At 49.2% G+C, this 26,691-nt stretch overlaps 1 protein-coding gene and 1 pseudogene across 1 annotated transcript in view; one reads left to right on the top strand and one right to left on the bottom strand.

Moving 5' to 3' along the window:
* The window catches only part of CACNA1C (calcium voltage-gated channel subunit alpha1 C), a 650,688-nt gene extending 629,383 nt beyond the window's left edge, over positions 1–21,305 (top strand). The window contains 7 exon segments of the mRNA XM_027592946.2: positions 267–401; positions 1,887–2,239; positions 5,953–6,078; positions 9,323–9,429; positions 9,726–9,829; positions 11,760–12,095; positions 13,756–21,305. Coding sequence (XP_027448747.2) covers positions 267–401; positions 1,887–2,239; positions 5,953–6,078; positions 9,323–9,429; positions 9,726–9,829; positions 11,760–12,095; positions 13,756–14,058 — 1,464 coding nt within the window. The 3' untranslated portion in view covers positions 14,059–21,305.
* On the bottom strand, positions 6,965–9,297 carry LOC113921759 (annotated as a pseudogene).
* Positions 21,306–26,691: the final 5,386 nt, after the last annotated feature.

Genomic DNA, 26,691 nt, shown 5'->3' on the forward strand with positions numbered 1-26,691 from the left:
GCCTTTCCAAGGGTGTGTGTGTGTGTGTGAAGGGGTGACACACTGCCTCCCACACACCCTGCTTCCCCAGTCCTGCCTTCTTCATGGCCCCTCCTAATGTGCCTTTATCCTTCCTGGGTGGAGAAATGGATTCTTCCAGTCTGGGGCAGACAAGGGAGGTCTCGAAGCACATCCCTGGTTAGCACACACAGATAAACCCTCAGCAGGCTCACCTGCCTAATGGGGAGGCAGCGGGTCAGGCAGCTGGGTGTCCCTCTGGGTTTCAGGCTGGCTTGCGCACACTGCATGACATCGGGCCTGAGATCCGACGGGCGATCTCTGGAGATCTGACGGCCGAGGAGGAGCTGGACAAGGCCATGAAGGAGGCTGTGTCTGCTGCCTCCGAAGACGACATTTTCAGGGTAGGTAGATGCCACAGGAGCACTCTCTTACCTTTATAAAGCTCAGCTGGAAGCAAGAGGGTGGGCTGGCACTCTGCCAAGGAAATCCAGGGGGAATGCCCTGAGCTCTCTGGCAGATTCCAAGCTCTTCCCACTCAGCTACTTCCTATCCCTTGGCCTTCTCCGAGTCTGACTCCAACTCAAGCCTGGGCTCCCAGGACATGGCAGCTCCCAGAGTGTCACTGGCTCTCGGAGAAAGAGGGGAGGAGCCATTTTCTTAAGGGACATGTTTCCTAGGAGAACCTTCTGCATTAGAAGCTGCAAAGCCGTGGGGCCACTTTTGGCCGCATCTAACCTGCAGACCGATTTTGTTTGCCAGCATTCAGAAATCTGGCACATTCAAATAAAAACCTAGACCTCTGACTTCTCTCTAAAATATCAGAGAATCTGGCTTGTGTTCCCACGTGGCAGCAGAGGAGCAGAGCCCAGGGACAACTGTCCTCTTGAGAGAAAGCACGTGTTCTCCCGGTCACAAAAGTCCCCTCCAGCCTTCCTTCCCTCTCCTTTCCTGGATATGGAGGCTGAGCTTCCGTTTTTTGGTGGAAACCAAACCTGACTTGCTCTCTCCATTCATGGTGGTCCCTTCCGAACCCCGAAGGTATTTGGCTAAAATACCTCCAAAGCGAGGGAGAAGCCACCGAGCAGCATCGCGCTGGGGCCCTGCGAGCCCCCACGCAGGGGTCCTGGGCTGTGGAGACACCGGGAGGGAGGACAGCCTGCCCGGCCTGTTGCTGCCCTGTCATCACCATCCTCATCCTCATCACTGTGAAATGTCCATCACCGAATGGCCTCAGGGACACAGCACCATGCTCTCACTGCCCCAGCAAGACCCCACAGACCAACTTGCAGATAGCTACTTGCCCACTCGCCCCAGGACAAGGAAAGAATGTTGGGGGAAAACACTGAGTCCTGATCTGAAATCTGTAAGAATTGCCCAGGGGAGAGAAGGCCAGAATATAATTAAAGGAGTCAATGCGTCATCCTTATTTTCAAAACTGTTTGGCCAACATAGTTTCTAGCTCAGTGAGCCAGTTGGATCTCCGTTTTAAAAATTCTCATTAGAATCTCCTGGTCCCTTTCCCCACCCCTCAGCCCTCTCAGTGCCTCACAGCCGCCAAGGCGAGCGAGCAACTGGCTGCAACTAAGGATTGCCATCCTACACTGGTTCTTGAGTCCTCAGGGGGTTCGGTAGAAAGTCCCAGGGCAGCAGCCTTCGTGCTTGGCTGGTCCTGTCCCTCACCGGCCCCCCAGCGGTTTCAGAGGGGACCGTCTGCGTCCCTCCCCTCCAGCTGCCAGGCCACGCGGGCCAAGAGCTCCCCGTCCACCCCATGCTGCCCGGCGTGGCTGTGCTCTCTGGAAGGCAGACAGCCTTCCGTGCCTTGGCCGAGAAGGAGAGGTAGCTGAGAGGGCTTTCTCCTCCTCCCACCCCTCCTGTCTCGCCCACAGAGGGCCGGCGGCCTGTTCGGCAACCACGTTGGCTGCTACCAAAGCGACGGCCGGAGCGCCTTCCCCCAGACCTTCACCACCCAGCGCCCACTGCACATCAACAAGGCGGCTAACAGCCAAGGCGACACCGGGTCGCCGTCCCACGAGAAACTGGTGGACTCCACTTTCACCCCCAGCAGCTACTCGTCCACTGGCTCCAACGCCAACATCAACAATGCCAACAACACTGCCCTGGGCCGCTTCCCCCGCCCCGCTGGCTACCCCAGCTCGGTCAGCACCGTGGAGGGCCGTGGGCCCCCCTTGTCTCCTGCCGTCCGGGTACAGGAGGCAGCCTGGAAGCTCAGCTCCAAGAGGTAAGGAGGAGGGTGGGGCATCCAGGGCCTGTGCACAGGGGCCCCACACACTCCAGCCCAGACTGGATGGGGGGTAGAGTTTGGCCCCCAGGGCTACCACGCACCCCTCGAGCTGGGATGGAGGCTGCTGCCCCAGATCCCACCAAGAGATAGGCCTCCCTATCTTGCCCTTGATTAAATGTGGCAGCCGCCCTTGGGCGAAGGCATCATGGTCCTGATGGCCGTCAAGTGTCCTGTGATGCACACTGTGGGACAGAGCCTCCTGTGCTCTCTCATGCTACCCAAGCTGAGGAGCCCAGGCCCCCGCCCCCCGGGATGCTGGCATCCTGGCTATACAACAGACTCTGTTCCCCCAGCCTCTCCCAAGTCTGCACAAACCTGGCCTTTGGCCTAGTTGGGATGGGAATGGAGCTACCTACCACCTCTTCTTTACACCCTTCTCAACCCTCTTGGGAGGGGAATTTTGGTGGCAAGAGGCCCTTCACCGTAGCGCTTGCCCATTCTGCCCCAGTGTAGGATCATTCCTGGTAGTTTGATCTCCCACCACCTGATGCATGCTTTTCTCCCCACCCTCTGTTCCCTGGTGCTCCAGGATGCATTGCTATGATATAATGGGATGGTAGGTGCCTACTGCCGTGCTCTAGGCCTCTGGAAGCACAGTCTGGGCCTAAAGGGTCTCCTCCCTGTTTCTGTCAACAGCTCTGGGTTCCCAAGGCTGGGTGGGAGAGGACATGCCTCCCTGTATCTTGCCACCTCTCTCTTAGTGGACAGCACCCCCACCACAGCAGGCCGGGCAGATCCCCAGCATGCCATGTTCTTGGGCAGATCTCTCTTGTTCACGAGCTTAGAAAATAATTGTGATGTGTGAGTGTCTTTTTGGACAAGTGTCCTGAAGCTGCTTTCATCTAAGGAGCCAGCATACCTGCCCCCTGGTTTTCACTTCCCTTCTTAACACCCACTTTCAAGTGGCCCCATGGACACCTACATGGCCTGGGCATTTAATGGTGTCTGATGACAGCCAAGTCAGATTGGCCATCAGTCTACTTTACTGTCTGGAAGAATGGCTGGTGAAACCACCTGAAAGCAATGTTGTGTGAGTCCTTCTACTCAAGAGATGTATGTTGAGGCCTTCCATGCTCAGGGCAGTGTGCTCAGCCCTGGATTTTTTATGCTGATCTGAAAGGTTAGCTTTGCACAGGGGAGTATCAGAGTTCAAGTGGCTGGCCCGTGCCTGTCTTGGGGGCCCCTCCCTTTTCTACAAACCTCCTACGAACTTCAGGGACTCAGTCCTGGTGCCATTTTCTCCCTTGCTCCCCTTACCAAAATCTCTTCTTTAGGAAGGCTCATTGTGTCCATCATTAGCATCTCAGTCTGAACTAATACCTCCTTCAGAGAGTATTTTCCTATTAAACTGTGGTCTGTATTAAATGAAGGGGGAGTGGTTTTTAAGAGAGGAGGTAGGGAGAGACATCGGGGGATTTTCTTCTTCTCCCCACAGATCCCTCTATCCATGAACTACGGTACACACAAGAGCCTAGCACAATGCCCAGCACATAATAAATGCTCACTAAATACTGGCTCCCTCCCTCCCTGCACAGTGAGAAAAACAACACTCAAGGCAGTAAGCTTCAGCTTGGTGAGGAGGGACAAGTTAAGCCAAGTTGTAGCTCTGGGGTCTCAGCCTTCGTGTTGCAGCTCAAGGCTAAGTTCAGTGGCCCAACACTGGCCTTGCTTTTACTGGGGACGGGCCAGCATGTCTTGTACACAGCGGCCCCTGAGAAGTGGTGTTGTCTGCCTGTTGCCATTCTCCACCTCCCGCTCATCTCCCCAAAACTCCTTTCACCTCTCCTCTTCCCACCCCATCAAAAGCCTTCAACATTTCATCTGCCCTCACTGTGGGATGGGCAGCCACCTGGTAGGGCCTGCTCCAGAGAACCGGGGAGGTACCCGAGGAGGGTAGCTTCCTGAGTTGCCACAGCTCAGAGGCCCCGGGTCATGCCTTCATGGGTTTGGGAGTAAAGTGAGCCCCAGCATTCAGGATCTATAGGAAGAAAGACTGAGGGAGGTACTGAGAGGCACAGACCTGGGCCAAAGGGTGAGCAGAATCATCCAGGGCACACCCTGGTGCAGGAGGGACTCAGGCTCACTGCCCAGGAGAACAAACCCATCGACGTGAGGCTTCTAGTCTTTGCCGTCACTCTAAGCAGCCAATATCAAACCCAAAGGCATGGCAAAATGTGACCCCAGGAACTTCCCAGCTCTGCCCAACCAGCACCAAAGGCCTGGCTGTCTCTAGCAGAGGGAGAGGACAGCCCTCTCAGGACCCACCCCAGCCCGTATAGAGCACCCCAGGCCCCTGTTTTAAAAGCTGGACCTTTCCACCTTTCAAAACCCCATCTCATCTGTTAATTCATTTGTTACTCATGACAAGTCTCTGAGTCAAGCAGGGCATACGCTACTCCGATTTTATTGATGGGGATACAGAAGCATGGGGGGTGGGCCAGTGACTCATGCCAGAAGGCAATTGAATTGGGGTCCGAACTCAGATCTCCTTGGGTCCTAACCCGGAGATGCTTATTCCGTATGGAGTCCTCATCCTGATCTTACTGTTTCTGTGGCTCTGCTGCTTCGTCAGCAGCTGTGGGAGGAAGAGGCCACAGCAGTTGTGTGAGTGTGTGGGCATGTGTGTGCACGTGTTCGCTGTGTGAGTGTGGGGGCACGTGTGTGTGTTGACTGAGTGTGGGGGCACGTGTGTGTGTGTTCACTCTGTGTGTGGGCGTGTGTGTTCACTGTGTGAGTGTGTGGGCACGTGTGTGCGTGTTCGCTGTGTGTGTGGGCACGTGTGTGTGTGTTCACTGTGTGAGTGTGTGGGCACGTGTGTGCGTGTTCGCTGTGTGTGTGGGCATGTGTGTGTGCGTGTTCACTGTGTGGACACGTGTGTGCGTGTGTTTGCTATGTGGGTGCATGTGTGTGCGTGTTCACTGTGTGTGTGCGTGTGTGAGTGTGTGGGTGTGTTTGCAGTGTGGGTGTCTGCGCGTGTGTGTGCGTATGTTCGCTGTGTGTGTGGTCTCGTGTTTGCTGTGTGAGTGTGGGCACGTGTGTGCATGTGTTCGCTGTGTGGGTGTGTGGGCGGGTGTGTGGGTGTGTGTTCACGAGTGTGGGCGCATGTTCGCTATGTGGGCGCGTGTGTGCATGTGTTCGCTGTGTGTGTGGGCAGGTGTGTGGGTGCATGTGTGCGCATGTTCGCTGTATGTGTGTGCGTGTGTTCACTGTGTGGGTGTGTGGGCGTGTGTGTGCATGTGTTCGCCGTGTGGGTGTGTGGGCACATGTTTACTGTGGGTGTGGGGGCGAGTGTGTGCGCGTGTTCACTGTGGGCGTGTGTGTGCGTGTGTTTGCTGTGTGGGTGTGTGGGCGCATGTTCGCTGTGTGGGTGTGTGGGCAGCTGTGTGGGTGTGTGCGTGTGTTCGCTGTGTGGGTGTGTGGGTGAGGGTGTTCGCTGTGTGTGTGTGTGCATGTTCGCTGTGTGGACATCTGTGTGCGCGTGTTCGCTGTGTGGGTGTGTGGGCTCGTGTGTGTGCGTGTTCACTGTGTGGGCGGGTGTGTGCACGTGTTCGCTGTGTGGCTGTGTGGGCGCGTGTGTGTGACGCTTCACCTGTGAGGGAACGGTGGGGGTAGCAGTTTCTGACTTCACTTCTCCCTCTTGGACCCTTCAGGTGCCACTCCCGGGAGAGCCAGATAGCCATGGTGTGTCAGGAGGTCTCTCAGGACGAGCCCTATGACGTGCGGATGAGCGAAGACACGGAGTACTGCAGTGAGCCCAGCCTGATCTCCACAGAGATGTGAGTGCGGCTGCCTCGGCCCGGGCCAGCCCATATGTAGGACAGGATCTGGGGGTGAAGGGCAGCTCCCTGGAATCCCTCCTCTGGGCAGGACTTGGGGAAGGGGGGGGGGTCGCATGTCAGAAGAATGCCTGCAAAGCATCTGTCACCTCATGCGGGAGATGGATGTATGCCCCCGCCCACACGACACATACGCACACGTACACACATACACACCACTGTCCCTGGTTAGCTTGGCCTTTCCTCGTGATGCGGTCGTTTCAGGAAAACTTCAAAACATTGTCTCATAAACTTTTTTTTACTGAAACCAACTGTCATAAATATATATATTTTTTAAAGATTTTATTTATTTGAGAAAGAGAATGAGATAGCATGAGAGGGGAGAGAGTCAGAGGGAGAAGCAGACTCCCCGCTGAGCGGGGAGCCCGATGCGGGACTCGATCCCGGGACTCCAGGATCATGACCTGAGCTGAAGGCAGTCGCCTAACCAACTGAGCCACCCAGGCGCCCCATAAATATATTTTATAGTGAGACTCCGTACACACACACTGGCAAATAAATGTTCATGAAACTACTTATAATAAAGCCACCCAGCAGAGGGCACTGTTGGCAAACAGTGGCCGAGGTTTTTGTCAGTGTTGGAATTTTTTAAGAGGAGGTTTTTTAATAAAACTACAAGTCTAGACCCATTAGAAGGTTGTGACATTTACTTAATTATGATCACCACTTTCTTTTATATTAATGTTTTATTGAAAAAGGTACATGAAAACTACCTATGTACACAGCCCCAGATGAACAAAACAAGCCTCCTCACACCTTCTTTCGTCTTACAAAAGCTTGACTTCTCTGGAGTCTTGTCTTGCCCATTCCAGCCACAGTGTCCCAGTTAACTTGGTTCCTTTTACTGCAGCCTCAAAATAAAATCAAACTCCTCTTGGGTCAGGGGCTGAATGGAGAGTATCTGGCGAGTGGAGAGAGCCCTATTTTTTAAAGGGCCTCCAGTGGCTTTGTGAGCTTGGAGATGGGTTTTGAGCTCAGGCACCAGGGTCATGAAACACTTCATCTGAACAAACTGTACATTGACCTTGGACCATTTGGGGTTGTCTTCTTTGCTGGATGGGTCATAATGGGGATTATTTTTCTCAAACTGTGTGTGGTCTGGGGACACCTCCCTCACAAGCTTCACAAGTCCTGCGATGCCTGGTTCTTCACAGTTGCTCTGGTAGAAGGCTTCTTTCTCCCACTTCAGGGCCCCAAGGAAGTTCTGGGGCTGGGAATTGTGAAGGCCATCCCAGCATGCTCTCTGCTTGGGCTGTGCTTTACAATCCCCAGGGCTGAACTTCACCTCTACACCTTTGTCTAGTTGGCTTTCTGGTTCTGACGTCATCAGCCGGTAACTGTTTAGATTCTTCCCACCGTTTTTAGAGGCTGAAGCTTTCCGAGGGCTGGAGTTATCCCCTTGAGCTGATGCCCCCGCTGGTTTCTTAGTCTTGGTATGTCTTCTTACAAGCCCCTTATTGTCCGGCCCAGCAGGCTCAGCAGCCCCAGCCAGCCCCTTCCACGGGCTAAGCATGATTTCCCTGTAGGGGCTGAAGAGCAGAGGATTCTCAAATCAACCGAGACACATGAGAGGCAATTCTGTATCTGCCCCCAGAAAACACCCCTCAGGTGCCAGAAGGCCAGGCCATGAGCAGCACTTTAAAAGAAAGAACAGCATAATACAGAATAGCATAGGTTAGAATAAGACAATAGATAATAGTGTATCCAATGTCACAGAGGTATTATTTAGTGAAATATTTGTTTAATTGCCAATACATATATCCGTGTACTGAGTCTCATAAAATGTATTTATGACTGTGGGTTGCATTCAAAAAGTTTCAGGTGCATTGTTTTAGAAGCTTTTCTAAAAGCACTTTATAATAAGGAAGGACCAGCTCCTCAGCCTTTTGATTTTTAGAGACTGCAAGTTTTTACATGGCCACATACCCTAGAAATCAGGAAAAGCATATGCTTCAATCCGTTTTGGCTCTGGTGCTTGGTGCATCCAGGCACTCTGCTAGATCATGAATAAACCGGCCTCGGCACTCAAGGATATTTTACAAACCAGTTAAGATCTTAGAAGAGGGAGATAACATGGAGATTTTCACTCACAGAGTAGTACAAGCAACGAAGGGGACAGACATTCAGAGGAGGTTGAGGTCAAGGTGACCATAACAGGCTCCTGGCACAAGATCAAATAGAAGCTGGGTCTTCAAGAGTGGGTACAATTTGGATAAGAAGAAAATATAATAGGGAAAGCTTACCACGTTGAAAATAAGAGGAAAGGTTTGGAGGTTTTTTGGTCAGAAATTTTCCTGCACATGTACCAAGGATCAAAACCAGTATGCTAGGAGCAGGGACGGCCACACATTCTCTGCCCTCAAAGCATGTGGAGTTACACCAGGGGCAGAGTCAGTGGTCTCATCTGTAAAGTGAAGGGGTTAGAAAGCACCTGTCTTCTTCCCCTGGGGACTGTGAAATCAACTTAGTGGATTGCAACTGACATTGTTTAGTGAAATAGAAAAGACTGAAGTAGAATAGAAACCACCAGAGGGCAATGCATGCAAAAAAGGTAAATATGGTTCAAGAAGTTGAGTTCGATTAGGTGTGTATATAAATGGGACAATGTACAGTCTATTTCTCATTGTGAGTCCCATCCAAAAGGTCTAGCAGCCAGGCCCCTTACAGCTCTGCTATTCACTGACTGGCGGACTGGAGATTTGTCTGTAGGCAGCTGCTTATGTGGCTTGATGATGAAGGGTGGGCAGGCCAGGGAGAAATTAGGGAGAGGGGGAGAAGTTTGGGCTGAACTCAGGAGTGGTCAGGGTAAATAGCATCCACATATGTAAACAGAGGAGCCTAGGCTGTTCCTGGAAAGAATCTTGTGGACCAAACATTTTTTGCCATCTTTCTCACCAACTTTGACTCAAGAGTGCCTCTACTGCCGAAAATCAGAAATGCGAGGCTTCTGAGCAGACAGGCTGTGGGTGAGGAGCTGGGAACATCTGTGATGTGGGAGAGCCAGGCCGAGCCTGGCTGGTGGGGGCGAGTTCCTGTTGCCTGCTCCCCGAATCTTTACGAAAGCACAAAGCAGGGGTTCCCTTCACTAGGGAAAAAAGCAAACTGCCTTCAGGGGGTGGCAGCTCTCCGTATGGGGTGGCACTTCCCGGCTCGCAGAATAAGCACCAGGAGTTCTCTGTTCCAGGCTCTCCTATCAGGACGATGAAAATCGTCAATTAACACCACCTGAGGAGGACAAGAGAGGCATCCAGCAATCTCCAAAGAGGGGTTTCCTCCGCTCTGCCTCACTAGGTAAATACTCACCTCTCTCTTTCTTCAGATGTGGCCGGTCAGGCACTCGAGTGACTGGCTCAGACAGCCCCACGCAGGGGCTGGGCAGATTTCCAGAGCAATGAGACGGGATTCCAAAGCCATGGCTTGCGGGGGTGGGATTTGGCCATATGCTACGTCTTATGAGAGGCGAACGGTAGGGAAGTGTTGACTCCGGGGCCACTCACGCGGCTCCTTGCACCCCCCCATGGTCTGAGGCTCGCAGACCTCAGTCCCTTTTCCCTGCGCTGATCACAGTTCTTTGGCTGGCTTTGCAGGTCGAAGGGCCTCCTTCCACCTGGAATGTCTGAAGCGACAGAAGAATCAAGGGGGAGACGTCTCTCAGAAGACAGTCCTGCCCTTGCATCTGGTTCATCATCAGGTAGCCGAGGCTTTAGGAGGCATCACTGGCCAGCACCCCGCAGGCTACACAACCCCCGTGATTATGGCAAATCCCAAGACCCCACTCAGTCCTCCTGTCTTGGACCACTGATAGCCCTAGCCCCTGGCCCTAACAGCCGCACATGAGGGGGCTCGTCCATGCAAGTGAGAACCTTAACAAGGTCTGTCGTTTCCCCGGGGGGTGGAGAGACACCTAGGAAATACTGGTGAGCAGGAGCTCCTCACATGGTTCAGAAGGATCAGCAGCTCCAGGATTCTGCCTGACCTTCCTACAATGGCACAGATGTTCCCTCCACAGACAACGGCTTACACCACAGAGCACTCGGGCAGACGTAATCATACCTAGAGCTGCAAGATACCTGGAGATCTAGTTGCACACAAACCCATCCCCCGAAATATAGAAATGATTAAAGAATCTGCCAGCAACATGATCAAGAGTAGAGACTGATGTCCAAGGAGAACAGGTTCAGAAGATTCGATAATTGAAATATCTCTTGGCATGGCTGACTCCAGCTGAGCCAGTGAAATCCAAGACATCAGTATCCAACATGTTCTCAATATCTTAGAACTAATGGAAGCCTCAAAGAATCAAAGGCCAGTCCCTTACCTCTAGGCAAATTAGGGCCCAAATTTCCCAAACTTTTTTCCTCTCTAAGTATATACTCCCTCACCACAAGCGTATGCATTAAATGGTTTTTTTTAATACCCAAGGGCACTCATCTGCCAATCAAAGCTTATAATGTGCATAAGATGGCCAGTGTGGCTCAGCCAAGTTGATATTATTTCAGCTCACAGTACTCACCGTTTTACTTAGCCTGTGTGGCATTGCCAGCATACAGATGATTTCCAGGGGGCTTTCTGGAGTATTGAGCAGAGCCTTACACTTCCCTTAGATCTCCAGGGAACCAAGGACCCCAGGCTGGGGACCGTCCAGAGCTGTGGGCAGAAGAGACTAGCAGGCTGGTTGGGGGCGGGTGGACACTGTGTGTGCTATTTTTAAAGATTTCTAGAAGTCCATTTCACCCATGTATTCTTATCATGCTACAGGAAAGAACCTCTTCTTTATTTACACTTGCCCCTCCATGCCTTTCCACTGCCGCCCAACCCAGGCTGCAGCTTTCCCTTCCCTCTGCCTCTCTGCTGGGCTCTCCCACTGCGCAATGCCACTCTCCATGGACACCAGCTCAGAGCGGGTCGTTGTGGTACTTGACATGAGGGTCAGGCCCCAGCCGCAGGATTCTCAAGCATAGTGGGGGCCAGAAGACACAACATGTAAAAAGTTTAATCACAATACAGTGCAAGATTTGAACAACAGTAAAAAAATTTTTTTTTAATTTAAAAAAACAAAAAACAAAAAAAAAGATTTGAACAACAGTTCAGAGATGACCTGAGCTAAGGATCAGCAGGACATGATTCATGGCCTGATTAACTGTAAAAATTAAAACTAAATACTGGTTCTGTCTAGATCTTTGTGGTGCACAGTATACTTCTTCACAGGCTTTATTTCACTTGGATCTCATGTCAACCCCACAAGATAGGGAGATAGAGGGCATTAGTGTCCTGGTTTTACAGATGATGAGGGCAGCATTCTTTCTAAACTACTGATGAGAAAACCAAAAGCCAGAGGATTCTCAGCTGCCCGACGATAGGGCCGGTGATAAGAAGGGGACGCTCTTGATTCCACTCCGTCACAGCTTTCTGAACTTAGAGGAGAAAGCGAGTCCTTCAGACTGGCACGATCACAAAATCTATCTTAGGGTGGCAGAAGCTAACCCAGGGTCTCGATGAGGTCGGAGCCAGTGGGCTGATGGGCGTGGGCCCCAGGTGGGTGGGACTAGCTGAGAGCAGGAGCTGCTGAGGAAGCAGAGGTCCGCCTCTCCCAGTAACTCGAGCTCCTTGTGTGTCCACAGGCATTGGCAGTGGCGGGCCTGAGCCCCCTCCTGCAGAGAAGCCATTCCCCCAGCACGTTCCCCAGGCCGTGCGCCACCCCCCCAGCCACACCGGGCAGCCGAGGCTGGCCCCCACAGCCGATCCCCACCCTGCGGCTGGAGGGGGCCGAGTCCAGCGAGAAACTCAACAGCAGCTTCCCATCCATCCACTGCGGCTCCTGGTCCGGGGAGCCCACGCCTTGTGCTGGGGGCAGCAGCGCCATCCGGAGAGCCCGGCCGGTGTCCCTCACTGTGCCCAGCCAGGCTGGGGCCCAGGGCAGGCAGTTCCACGGCAGTGCCAGCAGCTTGGTGGAAGCGGTAAAGTGACCCTGGGCCACACGGCACGCTGGGGAGGGAAAAGCCAAGGGCAGCCCAGGGACTTCGCATGAGGAACTGAGACAGGAGTCCCTGGTCCTTTCCCAAGTAGAGTGGATGTCAAGTCTCTTGGCCAGAAAGACCCGCACTCCCGGGGAGGAGGGCATGGTGTGCAGAGAACTGTGATCACACAAGACGCTAGAGGCTTCTGCTTGGGCAGGGCCTGCCGCAGAGGGAGAAAGGACTGAGTAGCATATCCCTGCCACAGGCCAGAGAACGCCCCCCAGGGCCCGGGGCTCCGTGGTACAGCCAGAGGGGAGCTCTGACTGCTCTAGATGTAGGGGTGAGCCTGGGCTGTGTTTGCACACATAGAAAGTCAGGATCTGTGGGACTCGAGCCTGGGGCACATTAGAATAACCTGGGGAGCTTTGGAAACCTAGGACACAGTAAATGGGTATTCTTTAAAGCCCTGCGATGATTCTAATGCACAGCCAGGGTTGAGATCACTATTCTAGAACAAGAGTGCTTCCAGGTCCTCTATCCTCTGCCCTGGCCAGAGCATCTAGTGTGATCCTGGCACCACATTTTAGGGGACTTTGACAAACTGGAACAAGCCCAAAGGGACATGGCAAGGGATTGGCGAGGTCCCTAGAAGCTATCTCATATGAGCACTGGTCAAGGGAGTTAGGGAAGCAAACCAAGAAAGGGGGAGGCTTAGGAGGCCACAATGGGCATCTCCAACTGTAAGGTCCCTCATGTCCTGGGCAGGGGGTCTCGAGTGCAGGACTGGAGCGACAGATCAAACTGACAGGCAGGCAGATTTCAGGTTACATGAGGAAGACCTTTCCAACAGAGCTTTCCCAAAATGAGGAGGGCTTTCCTATAAAGGAGTGAGCCCGCCATCGCTGGAGCTCTGAAGAAAATTTAAGCAGGACAGGAAATAAAGAGTGATGGGAGCAGGGCAAACAGACCTGGGAGAAAGGCATTCAGGCTTCACTATTAATCCCCTGTCCTTGGCTCAGCAGCTGGTTTCCCCAAAGCCAGTCACTAAAGCAGCCGCTAGGAAGGAGGGAGCAGCCCTGGGACCGCCTTCTGGCCCTTTGGAGCTGGAGCAGAGGCAGGTGCAGACCTGGCGTTTTGCACACATCCTACGCCAGGATCCTCACCCCCACGAAGGCAGCCAGCCAGCAGTGGGCAAGGGGCACAAGTTTAACAGTTTCCCCAAAGGAGAGTGAAGGTTTCTGGGCAAGAATAACAGGGGGGCACCTACGGGTGCCAGGGAGGAGAAAAGACAGGGCAGGCCAGGTTCTGCCTGGGCCGCAGTACAGCAGCACCCCGCGGCCCCTCTGCGAGCCAAGTTTTCAGGTGTTCGACAACAGTTTTTGAGTATCCCAGCCAAAACAGCTCTCCTCCAGCCTACACATCCCTGATGCCTTTGGGCAATGCTCCGGGTCAGCTCCTTTCCTGGGAGCACCCCTCCCAGCATGCCCACATGCTCACGCGCGCGCGCGTGCGCACACACACACACACACACACACACACACACTCACTTCCCGAAGTTACCAGGCCCAGGCCCCTTGCTCCAGCCCTAAAGGGAAGAGTTGACCTCCAGGAATAATGTTCCTCTTTGGTTCTTCTTTATGGCCCTCCCTCCCCACTTCAGGTCTTGATTTCAGAAGGACTGGGGCAGTTTGCTCAAGATCCCAAGTTTATCGAGGTCACAACCCAGGAGCTGGCTGATGCCTGTGACATGACCATAGAGGAGATGGAGAACGCCGCCGACAACATCCTCAGTGGGGGCGCCCAGCAGAGCCCCAACGGCACCCTACTACCTTTTGTTAACTGCAGGGACCCGGGGCAGGACAGAGCAGGGGGCCAAGAGGGCGAGAGCTGCGCCGCGGCTCGGGCGTGTCGGAGGAGCGAGGAGGAGCACCAGGACAGCAGAGCCCACGCCGGCAGCCTGTAGTCGCTAGGGCTGGGGAGACGCTGGGTTTTTTATTTGTTTCAATGTTCCTAATGGGTTCGTTTCAGAAGTGCCTCACTGTTCTCGTGACCTGGAGTTAACCGGAACAGCGTCTTCATTCATTTCGTTGGGACAAGACGCAGAGTTGGGTGGTGTGCAGAGTCCGTTTTCCGGGGGGAAGGAAGGCAGCAACCCCAGTTTGTATTGTGTCCACAGAGGTAGAGTGGTGAGGAGGAGTGGAAGAATCAGCGAGGGAGAGCAAGAGAAGAGACGCCTGCCCTCACCTCCGGGCATGAAAGAGAACCTCAGCTTCCTGCGGTAGCCCTCACCAAAAGGACCCCATGTCAAACGGGTGTCTTTCAACTTTGCTTGTAAAAAAAAAAAAAAAAAAATCATTTTGCACATATTCTGTATGAGCCTCACTGTCTCCATAGAGCCGGGGCCCTGTGGATTTGCAGAAGGAAGCAGGGGTGTGACTGCAGCGAGGACACAGCCCCGTCCCCCAGAGGGACGAGGTGCAGCCCGAGGCAGAGGAGCTCGGGAGCGGAAGGGAGCAGAGGGCGAGGGCTGCATTCGGCCTCCAAGGCCCAGGCTCCCCGCCGTGCCCCGCCCGTCTGCATCAGGACCAGCGTCCCTGCACAGGCTCACCGAGCTCCAGCCCAGCGGCTGGGCCTGCATCGGGGCGAGGGGGCACTGGCACCGCCTGCCAGGGAAGGGGCAGCCGGCCCTTGACAAGACGAGGTGGTGCTGAGCTTCTTGTTGAGCGCTCTTTTGTTTTAGGGTTTAACATTTTTCTTGATAGCATGTTGCAGTTTTCGGGGGTTTTTTTGGTTTTTGTTTTATTTTAATTTTGTTTTCCCAGGGGGAGGGGAGGAAGAAGTGTTTACAAAGCTTTGTACACCCACCTTACTGTTTTCACTTTTGCAAATGTAAATCGGGTTTGGTTTTACTGTATTATTTAAACGGTTGTGGTTTTCTTTTTCTACGGTGGGTTCAATAGAGCCGCCGTAGGCAAGTTTTACCAGCCATTGTGTATGCGCAATAATTTGTTATAATTTCCGTAGGTAGTAACAAAAATTTTTTTGGTTTGGTTTTATAATTTAAAGGTAATGCACTTGATACGGTCTTGCACATATGGGTGATTGAGTTGGGTTCTTTTTAATGCGAGGTGTATTTGTGGGTGCCAGAGAGAGGAAGATTGGATGAGTGAGTCTCTGCGAGTGTGTGTGTGTGTGTGTGTGTGTGTGTGTGTGTGTGTGTGTGTGTGTGTGTGTGTGTGTGTGGTGGGCTGTCTGGGCACCTGTCGTCCGTGTGTATGTACACCCACACAGTGCGCCCATGCGTGAATGAGTGTGTAGCTCCCCCTTTCTGGTCTAACTGTGGGGAGATCTGAATCTGGGGCCATTTGAAAGCAAAAACAAACCACTGTCTCTGCTTCTGAAATGGGAATCAGTAACTCTTTGCATTTTCTGTCCCACAAGATATGCAAAAACAATGCAATAATATTCATTTTAAAAATATAATTGTGAGTTGTGTTGGCATTAAAACTGTATTTAAAAAAACAGAGAAATTTAAGGGAAAAACTAAAGAAGGCGTTTTGCTTCGATATATTCCGTGTAATGTTTTATTGCATTGAAAATGTTTCTGTTGAAGAAACTGTTATACTTGAATTCAGGTCAGTTTCAGTATTTTACAAATATTTTTTTAAAACTGAATTGCAATTGTGCCAAGCGAATATAATGAATTGAATTAAGTTTGTTTTTGAATTCCCTTCTTGTATATTTTGCTGCATGTAAGTAAATCATTTTGTATTTGGAGTGTGACAAGCTTTACCCTTGAACTCTGAAGTGCTTTTCTATATGTGGTTGGGGGAAAGGGAACGAATATTCTTTTAATTTGTACAATGAGCAAAGGTATCACCAGTGTGAATCATTGTTCTGCGATCCACCAACAGGTTTGGACTTTACTGTTTTGCATATCTTGTGTTCGCTTCCATTTCCCTCCATTTTTCCAAAACTATATGATAAGTATATTTGTACTACATCTTGCTTTGAGAGACCAGGACATGTCTTAGTCCTGTCTTCACTCTATCCATTCTGCTCCAGTTCTCTGATTTGGACTTTGTCTAGGGGCAGTCCGGCGCCATAAGCATCAGCATCCCCCATGGGAGAGGGGGCTGGCTTTTCTGTTTACTTCCACAAACTTTCCTCAGTGGTTTCCTCAGGAAAGCGTGCGCTGACTGAGAGGCCGGAGCTAGAGTCGGGCTGCCTGGAGGTCAGGGAATCCTCCCTCCGGCAACTGCTCTACCCAAACTCAGATAGCAGGGGCCAGAGAACAGCAACCAGGTAAAATCTTTGTCCATCCAGAAGTCAGCTCTTACTTCTTTTCCTCACTCGGGAGCAGGATTTCCTCCAGACCTACCCTAGTGTGTGTGGCAGCCGTGGAGGGGACCAGGACCAGGCAGGACGCGTCAGGAGGTCACAGTGATAGTGGGACCAGAGACTCTGTGCGAGCGTCTCTTATGCCCAGTTGCGTCTGCCTAGAGCATCATCCTATCGGTGCTGTTTCCTCCAAATAGATTTCAACAATGATGGTTGAAAAGGAGGTGATTTGGGGAAAACAGGACCCAGACATCCAGGATTTACCCAGTGAATGTCTTCCAGGCCCAGTGCGCTCTCAGCCCTTATGTGAGCAACCTAGAAATTAAAGTCGGGGAAAGTCAATTCCCCAGCAAAGACGAGTCTCACTTTCAAGGACTGATCCATGAAAAAGTGGAGAAACGTGCCAGATACTCCCAGGTTAACTTACAGTCTAGAAGCAGAAGGGTTTCTTCCTGTTTCTCCAAGCCCAACCCATCCAGATTTTTTTGGCTCCTTTTCGGTGCCATGAAGGCCTTCCAGAAATTAGGTGTCGTCCTCTGTCTGGTTTCCCAAGATATCTACCATTGTGCTGCTAAGATATGTTATGGTGGAGAGGGGAGCCCTTTTGGATTGATATCTGGTTTTTGCTGTACATTTGGTCCCTGGATAGAAATTTAGAATCTCAATTGACCACACACACATACACAAACACACATCCACACACCCACACACACCCAACACACGCACGCCCTCAACCTTCATGCTGCTTTCTTTTTTCCTTTTGGACTTGTCTTCTGCATCACCAAATCTCGTTGGCCAGTGGCATGGGCTACAGGCTGGGCTCATGCCAACTACCCCTAGAGCCCTGCCTAAGTGTGGCCCCTGGTCCTTCACCACTCACACCTACAGGGTCCCTTCTTCTTTCTAGTCAGCTCTGTCAGAAGACCGGCTAGCCTTGCACCCTGCAAGAACAATGGCAGCAGTGCCAAGGGCACCTGGCACTGTGCTGCTGGGAAGGAAAGGAGTTTCAGATGGGAGTTCCCTGTGTAGGGCAATGGGTCTTTCTGGCCTGACCTCATGATCAACTGGTATAGGATACCTGTCATCATGCAGACTGGTAAAATCAATCATGACATCATGAACCTCCTCCGCAGCGTATTAAGTGATGTCTACCCTCCACCTAGAGCAGAACTTTGCCCATGACCATTAAATCTTCTGAGAACCCTTGAGTGGCAGCAGAAAGCAGTCAATGGCTGAGGACCAACGGGACTTGAAGAAGTGCCGTGTAAGTTCTGGGGGTTGGTAAACGATATTTATTTTTCCTCTGAATGGCCCAGACTCTTGCATTTCCACACTTTAGCTTTTTAATAATTAGGCATGTGCATGGCTATATTAAGCAGAGAGATTTTCAGTTGTCTCCTTTCTGCCTGTTTCTAGAAGTTTCTTTTTGGTCTTGAGGCAAAAAGGGAGAATGTTTTCCTGGATTTTGCCTTGTTCCATTAATTTTTCTCTGTTCTGCTTCAGAGGCTATTATAGTCCCCCCACCACCACCCTCTAACTTTGACTGGGAGGTCCAAGGACAAAGGAACAGGCTTCCTTACTCTGTCTTGATCCTGTGACCCTGCTTCCAAACCTCGGGGGCTTGTCTGGACTGATGCTATCAGTTTCTCACAGCCATTTTCCTTCCAGAACATCTCCTGATCATTCAGCTCTCGATAACAAGGCGCCCGCAGGAGAAGGACACCTTCCAATGCCTGAGAAATAAGAACACCCTGAAAATGAGGAGTTTGGAAGTCATCAAAAGGGTTCCATCATTCTTAAAGGTCAAGACATGTGACAAGAAGCTAGTTTAGGTGTACAGAATAACCCTGGTAGTCATGTTTTTAGCCTCATCAACCATAATTATAGATGTTGCTAAGGAAGATGATGGCATCTCCATCCTGAGGGACCTAGAAAAGATGAAATACCATTGTCTAAGAGTTAGAAACTGTTCAGCAAAGAGGCCAGAAAAGGGCAATCTGGTTTCAAGAGGACCCACTTAAGACCCAATTTAGTAAAACACTTGCTGATAAGAGGGCAGGCCAGTTCCATTTTTTTAAAAAACATGGCTCTGGTCGGGGGAAAGTGTTGGCACAGAGAGAACTGGAGGGAAAATGCAGGCAAAGCAAAGGGCATGTCTTGACTCTTTATGCTCTGTTCCCATTTTCTGGAAAGAAGTGTCCAGTTAATCCACGCAATGGCCAGTACGGGGGGAGAGGATAATGCTTCAAGGATTGACTTTGGAAAAAGAGAATAAAATTGCAATCATTGTTTTACCAGACAAATCAACCTATCTGGCTAGATGTGGGGTATCTGCCACCCTTTCCTCTTTGCTGGTGTCCCTCCCCTCATACCAGCTGGCATGCCACCTACAACTGGCTCCTGTTGGTCAGCAGGCACGAAGGCCTAATGGCCTAATGTCACTCACGGTGAAGCTCTTAGTCACCACATCCAGATTCCCCATCAGCTCCCTCTGAGGAGACACAAGGAAAATAGACAAGGGACCGAAGTGTCCTACAGCAGTCAGGGATGAGGTTTTTTTCCCCTTCCCCAAGCCTTTCTCTCTATTCCAGCCTCCTGCCCGGCCCCCACTTTTCCTTCCTCCCCCCAGTCTAGTCAGAAGAACAGAGAGTTGAAAGGAGGCCAATGTGCAGATTCTTAAACAGTTTCTTTGTGAAGCTAGTTCTGGTTTTAACTTTTTTTTTAATTTCAAAACAATGAAACCTTGCTTTGTGACGCCAGATACCGATGTAACAGGCGGTTTCTGCCAGACTCCCACATGGTTGGGAGACACTTGAACACCACACATACACATACACACTTTCATCCTCATGCACACACGCATGCACACATACACACACACAAACACACTTCCTTAAGGGACAGGGGCTGGTGCTGGGGTTGAACTCTGCACAAATGATACTGTCCTCCCAGAGGGCTGAGCACTGTATAGAGAGACGTGGAGAGTGAAGCAGAGTAACTCCCTTAGTAGAAATAGTGCCATCTGACCCTATTATTACTGCGAACTAAATATTATTTATCTACATTAAGAAATACAATTACTTCTACAATCAGACTTTTCCCTCATATGATTTTCAGAGGCTTGCTCCAGAGAAGATGCAGTAGTAAAGACTCTTCAGCTCGCCGGTATACTAGAAAAGCCTTTTGATCAGTCTCTGAAAGGGAGAGAGATTGCCAGCAGGATATATTGAGCTGAGTTGAACAAATCAATTTAACACTGAAAGAGTCAGAGTTGGGACTTCCACAGAAATCCCCTCAGTCTCTACTGAATTAAGGAAAACAAGACAAAACTAGATAAACAAAAGCTTGAAATGTTACATCACCAGAGTCAAATATTCTCCCTCAGATCACATGCTGGCTTCTTCACGGCTGTACTCTCTTTTGGGGGGCATCCCAGGCACCCCACTTTCCAGAATCTACTCTGATTTGAGAAGATTCCTAGAAAGGGCAGCATGACATTTAATCTACCATAAATCAGTCATTTACTACAAATTTGCCATCTAAAAATCACTCATGTACCTCATACATAAAAAAATGTTTCCCCTAGGTCATTATCAAAGAAGTCTCTTGGTGGAAGAGGTTGTAAGTTTTAAGGAAGGGTAATTTCTATGTGAAGAAATACAGAAATGGACAGAGTGATTCCTTTTCACAGTTTCAGCCTGGAGAACTCCTGTTCTGATGTTCGTGGAGCCTTCGAAGGTACAAGCAGAGGGATGAGGAAGATGAGAGTGAGCGGGCACCAGCCTCGGCAGTGGGTCACTGCCAAAGCTTGCTGAGGGCTGCAGGTCTCAGACACTGCATGAAGTCTCTCCTGAGCCTGCAGCTGGGAGGGGAACGAGAAGGCTCCCTTCTATAGAGTCACAGAAAGAACAAAAGAGGACAGGTCACAGCTCCTGTTCCAAGTCCCCTCCCCCTAAGATTTCCCAGCATGGAGAAACAACATCAAGGCTTAAAAGAAAAAAAACAAAACGGGAGGGTCAACAGTTGTAAACAAACAACGCTGTGCAAAGAGCTCCCTCGTAAGGCAACTCCAGTGACCCAAATGCTATGGGCACTTTTCTGCTTGCACACATCACACCACCCATGCATCGAGCTGCATCCCACTCCCCCAAATTTGTAATCCATCTCTTAGTTTCTCAACTAGATCATGCACCACCCCATAGCCGCTTCCTGTCCTGCCCAGAACATGTGCTGTTCTCGCAGAGCCTTGTGGGAATAGAGTCTAGGACCAAATAGGCTGTGGCTATCAAAGGCATAAACAAATCTGGACAAGTGGCGGGTTCCCAGCTGGTGACACACTAGAATATCTATTACTCTCATAATCTGCTTGTTTTATTTTAATACCCTAGAGCTGCCAAGCAGAACTTGGGTCCACGTCAGAGGCTCCAGAAACAGCCCCTCCTCCCTCCTCTCCTCATGTCCTCCTGCTCAGGCCCATCTTCATGCCCCCAAACCAGTCTGTATCACACTTGCTGTCAGCACAACGCAGAAAGATGGACAGTCCTCCATTGTCATCCCCCCACCTGTCACCACCCCCAAACCTTCTCCTCCAGGCTCCACGACTTCACGGTCTTACTGTTGTAAATACTGTTGTACAGTTTGTAATCATCAAATAATCCCATTGTCAAAGGCCTCGCCTGCTGCGCCTTCTCACCCTCGAGAAAGGCCAAGGAATCTAGAAGGGGTAACCTTTCGAGAAGAGCTTCAGGGTCATCTCTGTGTGAGACGCTATGTATATTCCTGTAAGATTGCATTTTTATCTAAGGAATGATGTTATTTAAAAAACAAACAAAAAAACAAAAAACAAGAATTGCAAATAAATTTCTTAACAATGTCTACACTGGTTTAATCGTATCTTCCCTCTTCCACATCCCTCCTCTTCTCCTCTTAGCTAGAGGTTACAAAAATACACTGAACTGCCAAATTACCCTCTCAGATCCTCCAAAGGGGAGGGAGGCTGGGAAAATCATGTGAGATCTGAATCCAGTGATAATCTCTAACCTTATTTCAGCAATTTATCCAACTTTTCCTTCCAATGAAAAGGTTAACAGGAAAATGGTCAAAAGTTGACAAGGAGATAGAAGGAACTGAGTGGATAATCCACAAAATAGAAGAGCAGCAACCCCTCCCCCCTCCAAGTATTTGGAAAGGCACAAAATTGGTTTTGAATAAATGAAGGAAAGAAGGGGGAGGCAAAAAGAAGGAGGGAAGGGGGAGATAAGATTATGTATATTAAAGTAATTTAAAGACTATAAAATGCAAGGTTCTTTTGTTTTGTTTTGTTTTATTATTAAACTGGCTCTGACAAAGCTTCCAGAATAATTCCCTGTGTAAAAATAATTTGTCCCAGAAATCCATGTGTCTTAGTTGAACACAATTATAACAAGAGAAACCCTCCCACCCTCTCCCCATGGATGATCAAGTCCATTTTAGGAATTATAGGACATCAGCCAACCTCCCCGCTTCTCCAGAGCCTCCCTCCTCCCTCCCCCCCCCCCACCCAAACCCTGAGCTCTGGAGTCTAAGTTTGTATGAGAACAGAGGAGTGGAAAGGCTGGAGAGAGTAGCTACTGGAGCAGGTTGGGAGAGCCCTCCTCCAGGACATGCACAAAAGGTTGCAACACATCAGCAGATCCAGTCATAATGAAAGTGCCAAAGTCTGCAAATGATACCTTTAACCAGCTAGAATAGATTCAGGATTTACCCTATAATGAAATTACCCTCCCTTGCATTTTGTATGTTTTGGAGTAAATGGAAGTAAAAGGAGGGGAGAGATAGCCCACAGCAGAAATTAAACATAGCCATAGGAGCATGTCACCACCCCTTCTGCTTTATAATTTGGTGTCAGCTGTTTGGGTCTGGCCTGGCCTGCGAACCTTCTTCCTACACCAGGTCTGCTTCTGCCCATTTCTTCCTTTCTCCCCCAAAGGAGGATGTGATTATTGATCTCATCGTTCAGGTACTAGGTATTAATTGGGCCACAACTGCTAATGGGAAGGATTACTACATGGTAAAAAAATCAGTATCCATCCATGACACTCTGACTTGTACTTTAATTTTCCAGCCTCCATAGAGTAAGCAGATCTAAGTACTCTTTCTATAAAACTTTACCTCTTTATTATCTTTCGCTCTCTTTGTTTCCATATGGTTTGCCAGGTAAGTAGGCTCAGCAGTCTCTCAATCTCTTGCTTTTCACAGCATATATGGATATACTAGCCCAGGAATAGGCTGTAGAAAGTTGGGGGAGGGGCAGAAGACCCTGAACCGACCATGAACCAAAATGATGGGCTTCAATCTAGCCTTCATAGAGCGCTATGTTGTATGTGATTAGACATTATTCTAGCTAATAATAGAATAACACTCATTTTCTAATTGGCTACAATCACATGTATATTGTGATCTCCACAGGGGAGAGAGAGGGCAGAACTTGGCACTCTTGAACAGTTTCAATAACATCAAAATCCTCCTTCAAATGGGTTGACCATTTAGCCCATGTATTTCAGCGATGCCCCATTGAGGTTCCATGTGACATGATTTTGGAATCAGAAAATAGGGTTAATATATTTGTATGTAGTTGTCCGTGTGGCATTGTTCCTGATACTCAGTAAAGCCTTCTCCTCTCACAACTGACACATGCAATTCTAGCATTAGTGTCTCCTCCCTTTAACTTAGGGAATTATTATCAAAGCATAGTTTCTGAACCAACCAGCAGAATCACCTGGGATGCTTGATTAAAACACAGATTCTTGTTTTACCCCCAAACTTGGCCTTACCCCAAAGCTATCAAATCAGGTACTTGGAGGTTGGTGCCCATCAATATGCATTTTAGCAAACTCTCCAAGTTGTTATTTAGACCAAACATTGTGAACCACTTTCCCTGGGAGAGGAAACTTTTTAAGATTCTTTCACTCCATTACATCCCAGAGGAAACCAAAGGTCTGAGGGTATAAGTAAAAGATTTGCGAGCAGGTTTTGATGGGAAATGGGAGCAATGGTTGTCAGCCCTGAAGAGAGAGAACAGAGAAGGGTAGAGAAAGTATGACAAAATGTGCAAGAGCGTAATGGTTTAAGTAAAAGAGCCAGAGGCATCATGAGGCAAGCTTCTACCTCACCTACCTAGGAATTCGTATTTGGCTAGGGAAGCAATGAAGTCAGATAAAGCAGGTGATCTGGCCTCTGTTTGAAGGTCCAGTGAGAAATGAAAGATGGCTTGACCTCCTGCACATGGCTGTCATCTTAAACATCTTTTTAGGAAACTGGAAAGACTTCTTCTGAAAACTCGTTTGAGGGTATGGTGGTCCTCAAAGTCAATCTATTGTCAATGGGACTCTCCCCAAGTCCTCTCAGAGCATCTTAAGTTAGAGGAATGCCAGCACTCATCAGGAATTAGACTAATGGCCTGGGACCTGATAGTATGAAAGAAGGCCAAGGAAGAGAAGACTCTTGTGTGTTAGGGGAGAAGGTCTTGAGGAATTGCCTGTACTTCAGGCATTCCCCAAGCATAGCAATGAGTGGCAGTCACCTCTAGAAATTCTGTCTAACAATCTTGAAGTGTCAGGCTTGTTTTCAGGAAAGGAGAGAATTTGAGATATGTCAAAACTAGGGTGGCCATATAGTATGTTGTCTAAAACTAGAACTTTTGAGAACAAAGGGGCTTGGGCCCTCTGTTGTCCCAGTCCAACAAAGACATTTGGTCACCCTGGTTAGAACTCAGGAGAGAGTGTGGCCTAGAGATGATGGAGTGTGGATTAGCTAGCACTTGATAGAGCCTTCTTTATCGCCACTCTTGCGCCTAAAGTCAAGTATCCACAAACTGACCTTCTTAAATAAGTCAGATTACATCACATCACTACTCTCAACTGTCCAATGCTTTCTCATCACACTTGGATTAAAATCCAAAGTCTTTACCGTGATCTATAAAGCCTAAAACGTCTGACCTCATCTACCTCTCTGCTTCTCAGACCTCATTTCCCACCATTGTCTCTGTCCCGCTCGCTCACTTCCAGCTATACTGACCTTCCTGTTGTCCATTAAACACACAAAATTTGTTCATCCCTTTGCCAGTTATCAACTTATTGCATCTCAGCACTAAACCCATGCTTTTTACCCTGCTCCGTGATACTGGAGCTCAACCTTATAAACATTTCTCCTTTGCCAGCTGGCTCAATGTCAGTACAGTTTTTGTCAATAGAGGGCACTGAAAGGACATGGTAAGGCCATTGCAAAATAAAGGCATTTCCTTTCACAATTTAGTGTGCTATTTTTAGGCACATAGACAGTGGAGCAGTATGTGTGAGGCTTGGTACTGGTCATCTCAGTAGCCCTTACAGACCGGCTCCAGCCTGCTAATGCTCTCCAGCCAAGTCTCTCCACCATCCAACAGGCCATGTTTATGGACCAGTTGTGGCCCGTGCCCTCTGGCAAGTTTCCTTAGCACTGGCATGCTGTGTGATCCTATAGCAGCCATGCCTCTCCAAGTCGGTCTGAATCAGCCTTGAAGTGAGTGATGGGGAGAGCTCTTCTAGGTTCTTTGTTCTTTCCTAAATTACTCTCCCTCAGCCCTAGAAATAGTAGCTGCTTTTTTTTCTTCTAGTTTGGTAGTTAACCCCTTTTATACGCTATAATTCTTTATATTAAATTTTTCCTATTCAAATTACTGGTGTGGGGTCTGTCTTCTGATTGGACCCTGATAGAGAATTGATATTGGAATGGTGTGGGGAGACAGACTCTCAGAGACAAGATTTGAGAATGAGTTTGGTCATGTGTTTGCATCTGAGGGCAATGCTGAGTTCCTTGCCAGTGGGAAACCGGGTGCTAGTTATCCATGACATAGAGTGACATCCCAGTTAATTAAATTATCACCCGTAATGAAGTGTTAATTAAAGTGAATGCCTTGGGAACCCAAGTGGCTGCTGCACTTACTGTTAATAGTAATGACAAGCACTGTGGTGTGGAACTGACTTTCCTGAGTATACTGCAGCACTTATGGGAAGAAAAAAACAAGCTCAGGATCATAATCTGAGAGTCACAGAGCTTCCAAGGGCAGTCCTAATATAATATTTTATTTCGTGAAACCAATATTGAACACAAATTTAACTGTGCAAATGGCTGAATTACAACAGCAGTTGAATTCACAGCTTTTATAAGTTTCTTATGTGAAAGTTAGAACATTGAGAAATAATGAGACCTTGAAACTTAGAATGGAGAGATCTGATAGGATGCAAGGGTAGTTGAGATTCTAAAATCTCCAAGTCACTCTGAGCCTCCCTTTGAAATAGAAGCAGATCAGTACTATAACGACTAGCCTTCCTTTGCTGGAAGACTCTATGATAACTTCATCTGGGGCAGATGTCTTGAAAGAGATGCTTATTCTCCTCAAGATGCACTATCATCACTTCTTGTTGCTACTAGACCTACAACTTAGATCAAATCTCAGCATGTTTCAGGGACTCAGACACACGGTATGACCCAGGAGGAAACGGCTTATACTCTAAATGAATTAGAAGACTTGTCTAATATATATGTTGGCAGAAACCTGGGGAATGTGTGTGGGGGTGGATTCTAAGGGAGTGAGAGCATGGAGAGCGGAATATAACTTTATATCAGACCAAATTAATTTATATGGTACACTTACTAGAGATTCCAGATCTTGTATTTTAAATTAGGCAGCTAGAAGAGGCTCTGACATCTTATTAGGTGATCAACTGACTCTTGGACTCAGTAGTGTCCTCTGCGTAATGAGAGTGAGATGCCATAGTTGCCATGATCTGATATGGAGGAAGGAACCTGAAGGCTTAGGAAGATAGGAATGTTGATGTGTATTTATCATGTGCAACATGCATACCCATCCCCTCAACCATATCCCCTGAGAAGGCTCAGAAGTCCCTCCCTTCACTAACATTTTGAGAAATAAATTAGTGAAGGACCACTTACATCCTTTCAAACTCTGTAATTACCCGCATTTGTAGACTAGATATGGCCATAGCAGATGCTACACTGATTTCAACAGGATTAATGGAATTTCAGAGTAACAAAAGCCAAGAGGCAGCATATAACTGCCTGACAAGGTGAACACATTAAAAGGGCAGCAGGAACAAAGGTAATCAGAATGCTTTGGCCAAGTGGTGGTTAACTGATCGTAGAGTAATAAAAGAAATCACCTATTAAAATATTGCTAGATCTATGGTAAGAGTCAACTACGACCTCTGAACCAAAT

Source organism: Zalophus californianus, chromosome 9 (assembly GCF_009762305.2).
Source record: "Zalophus californianus isolate mZalCal1 chromosome 9, mZalCal1.pri.v2, whole genome shotgun sequence".
NCBI lineage: Eukaryota > Metazoa > Chordata > Mammalia > Carnivora > Otariidae > Zalophus > Zalophus californianus.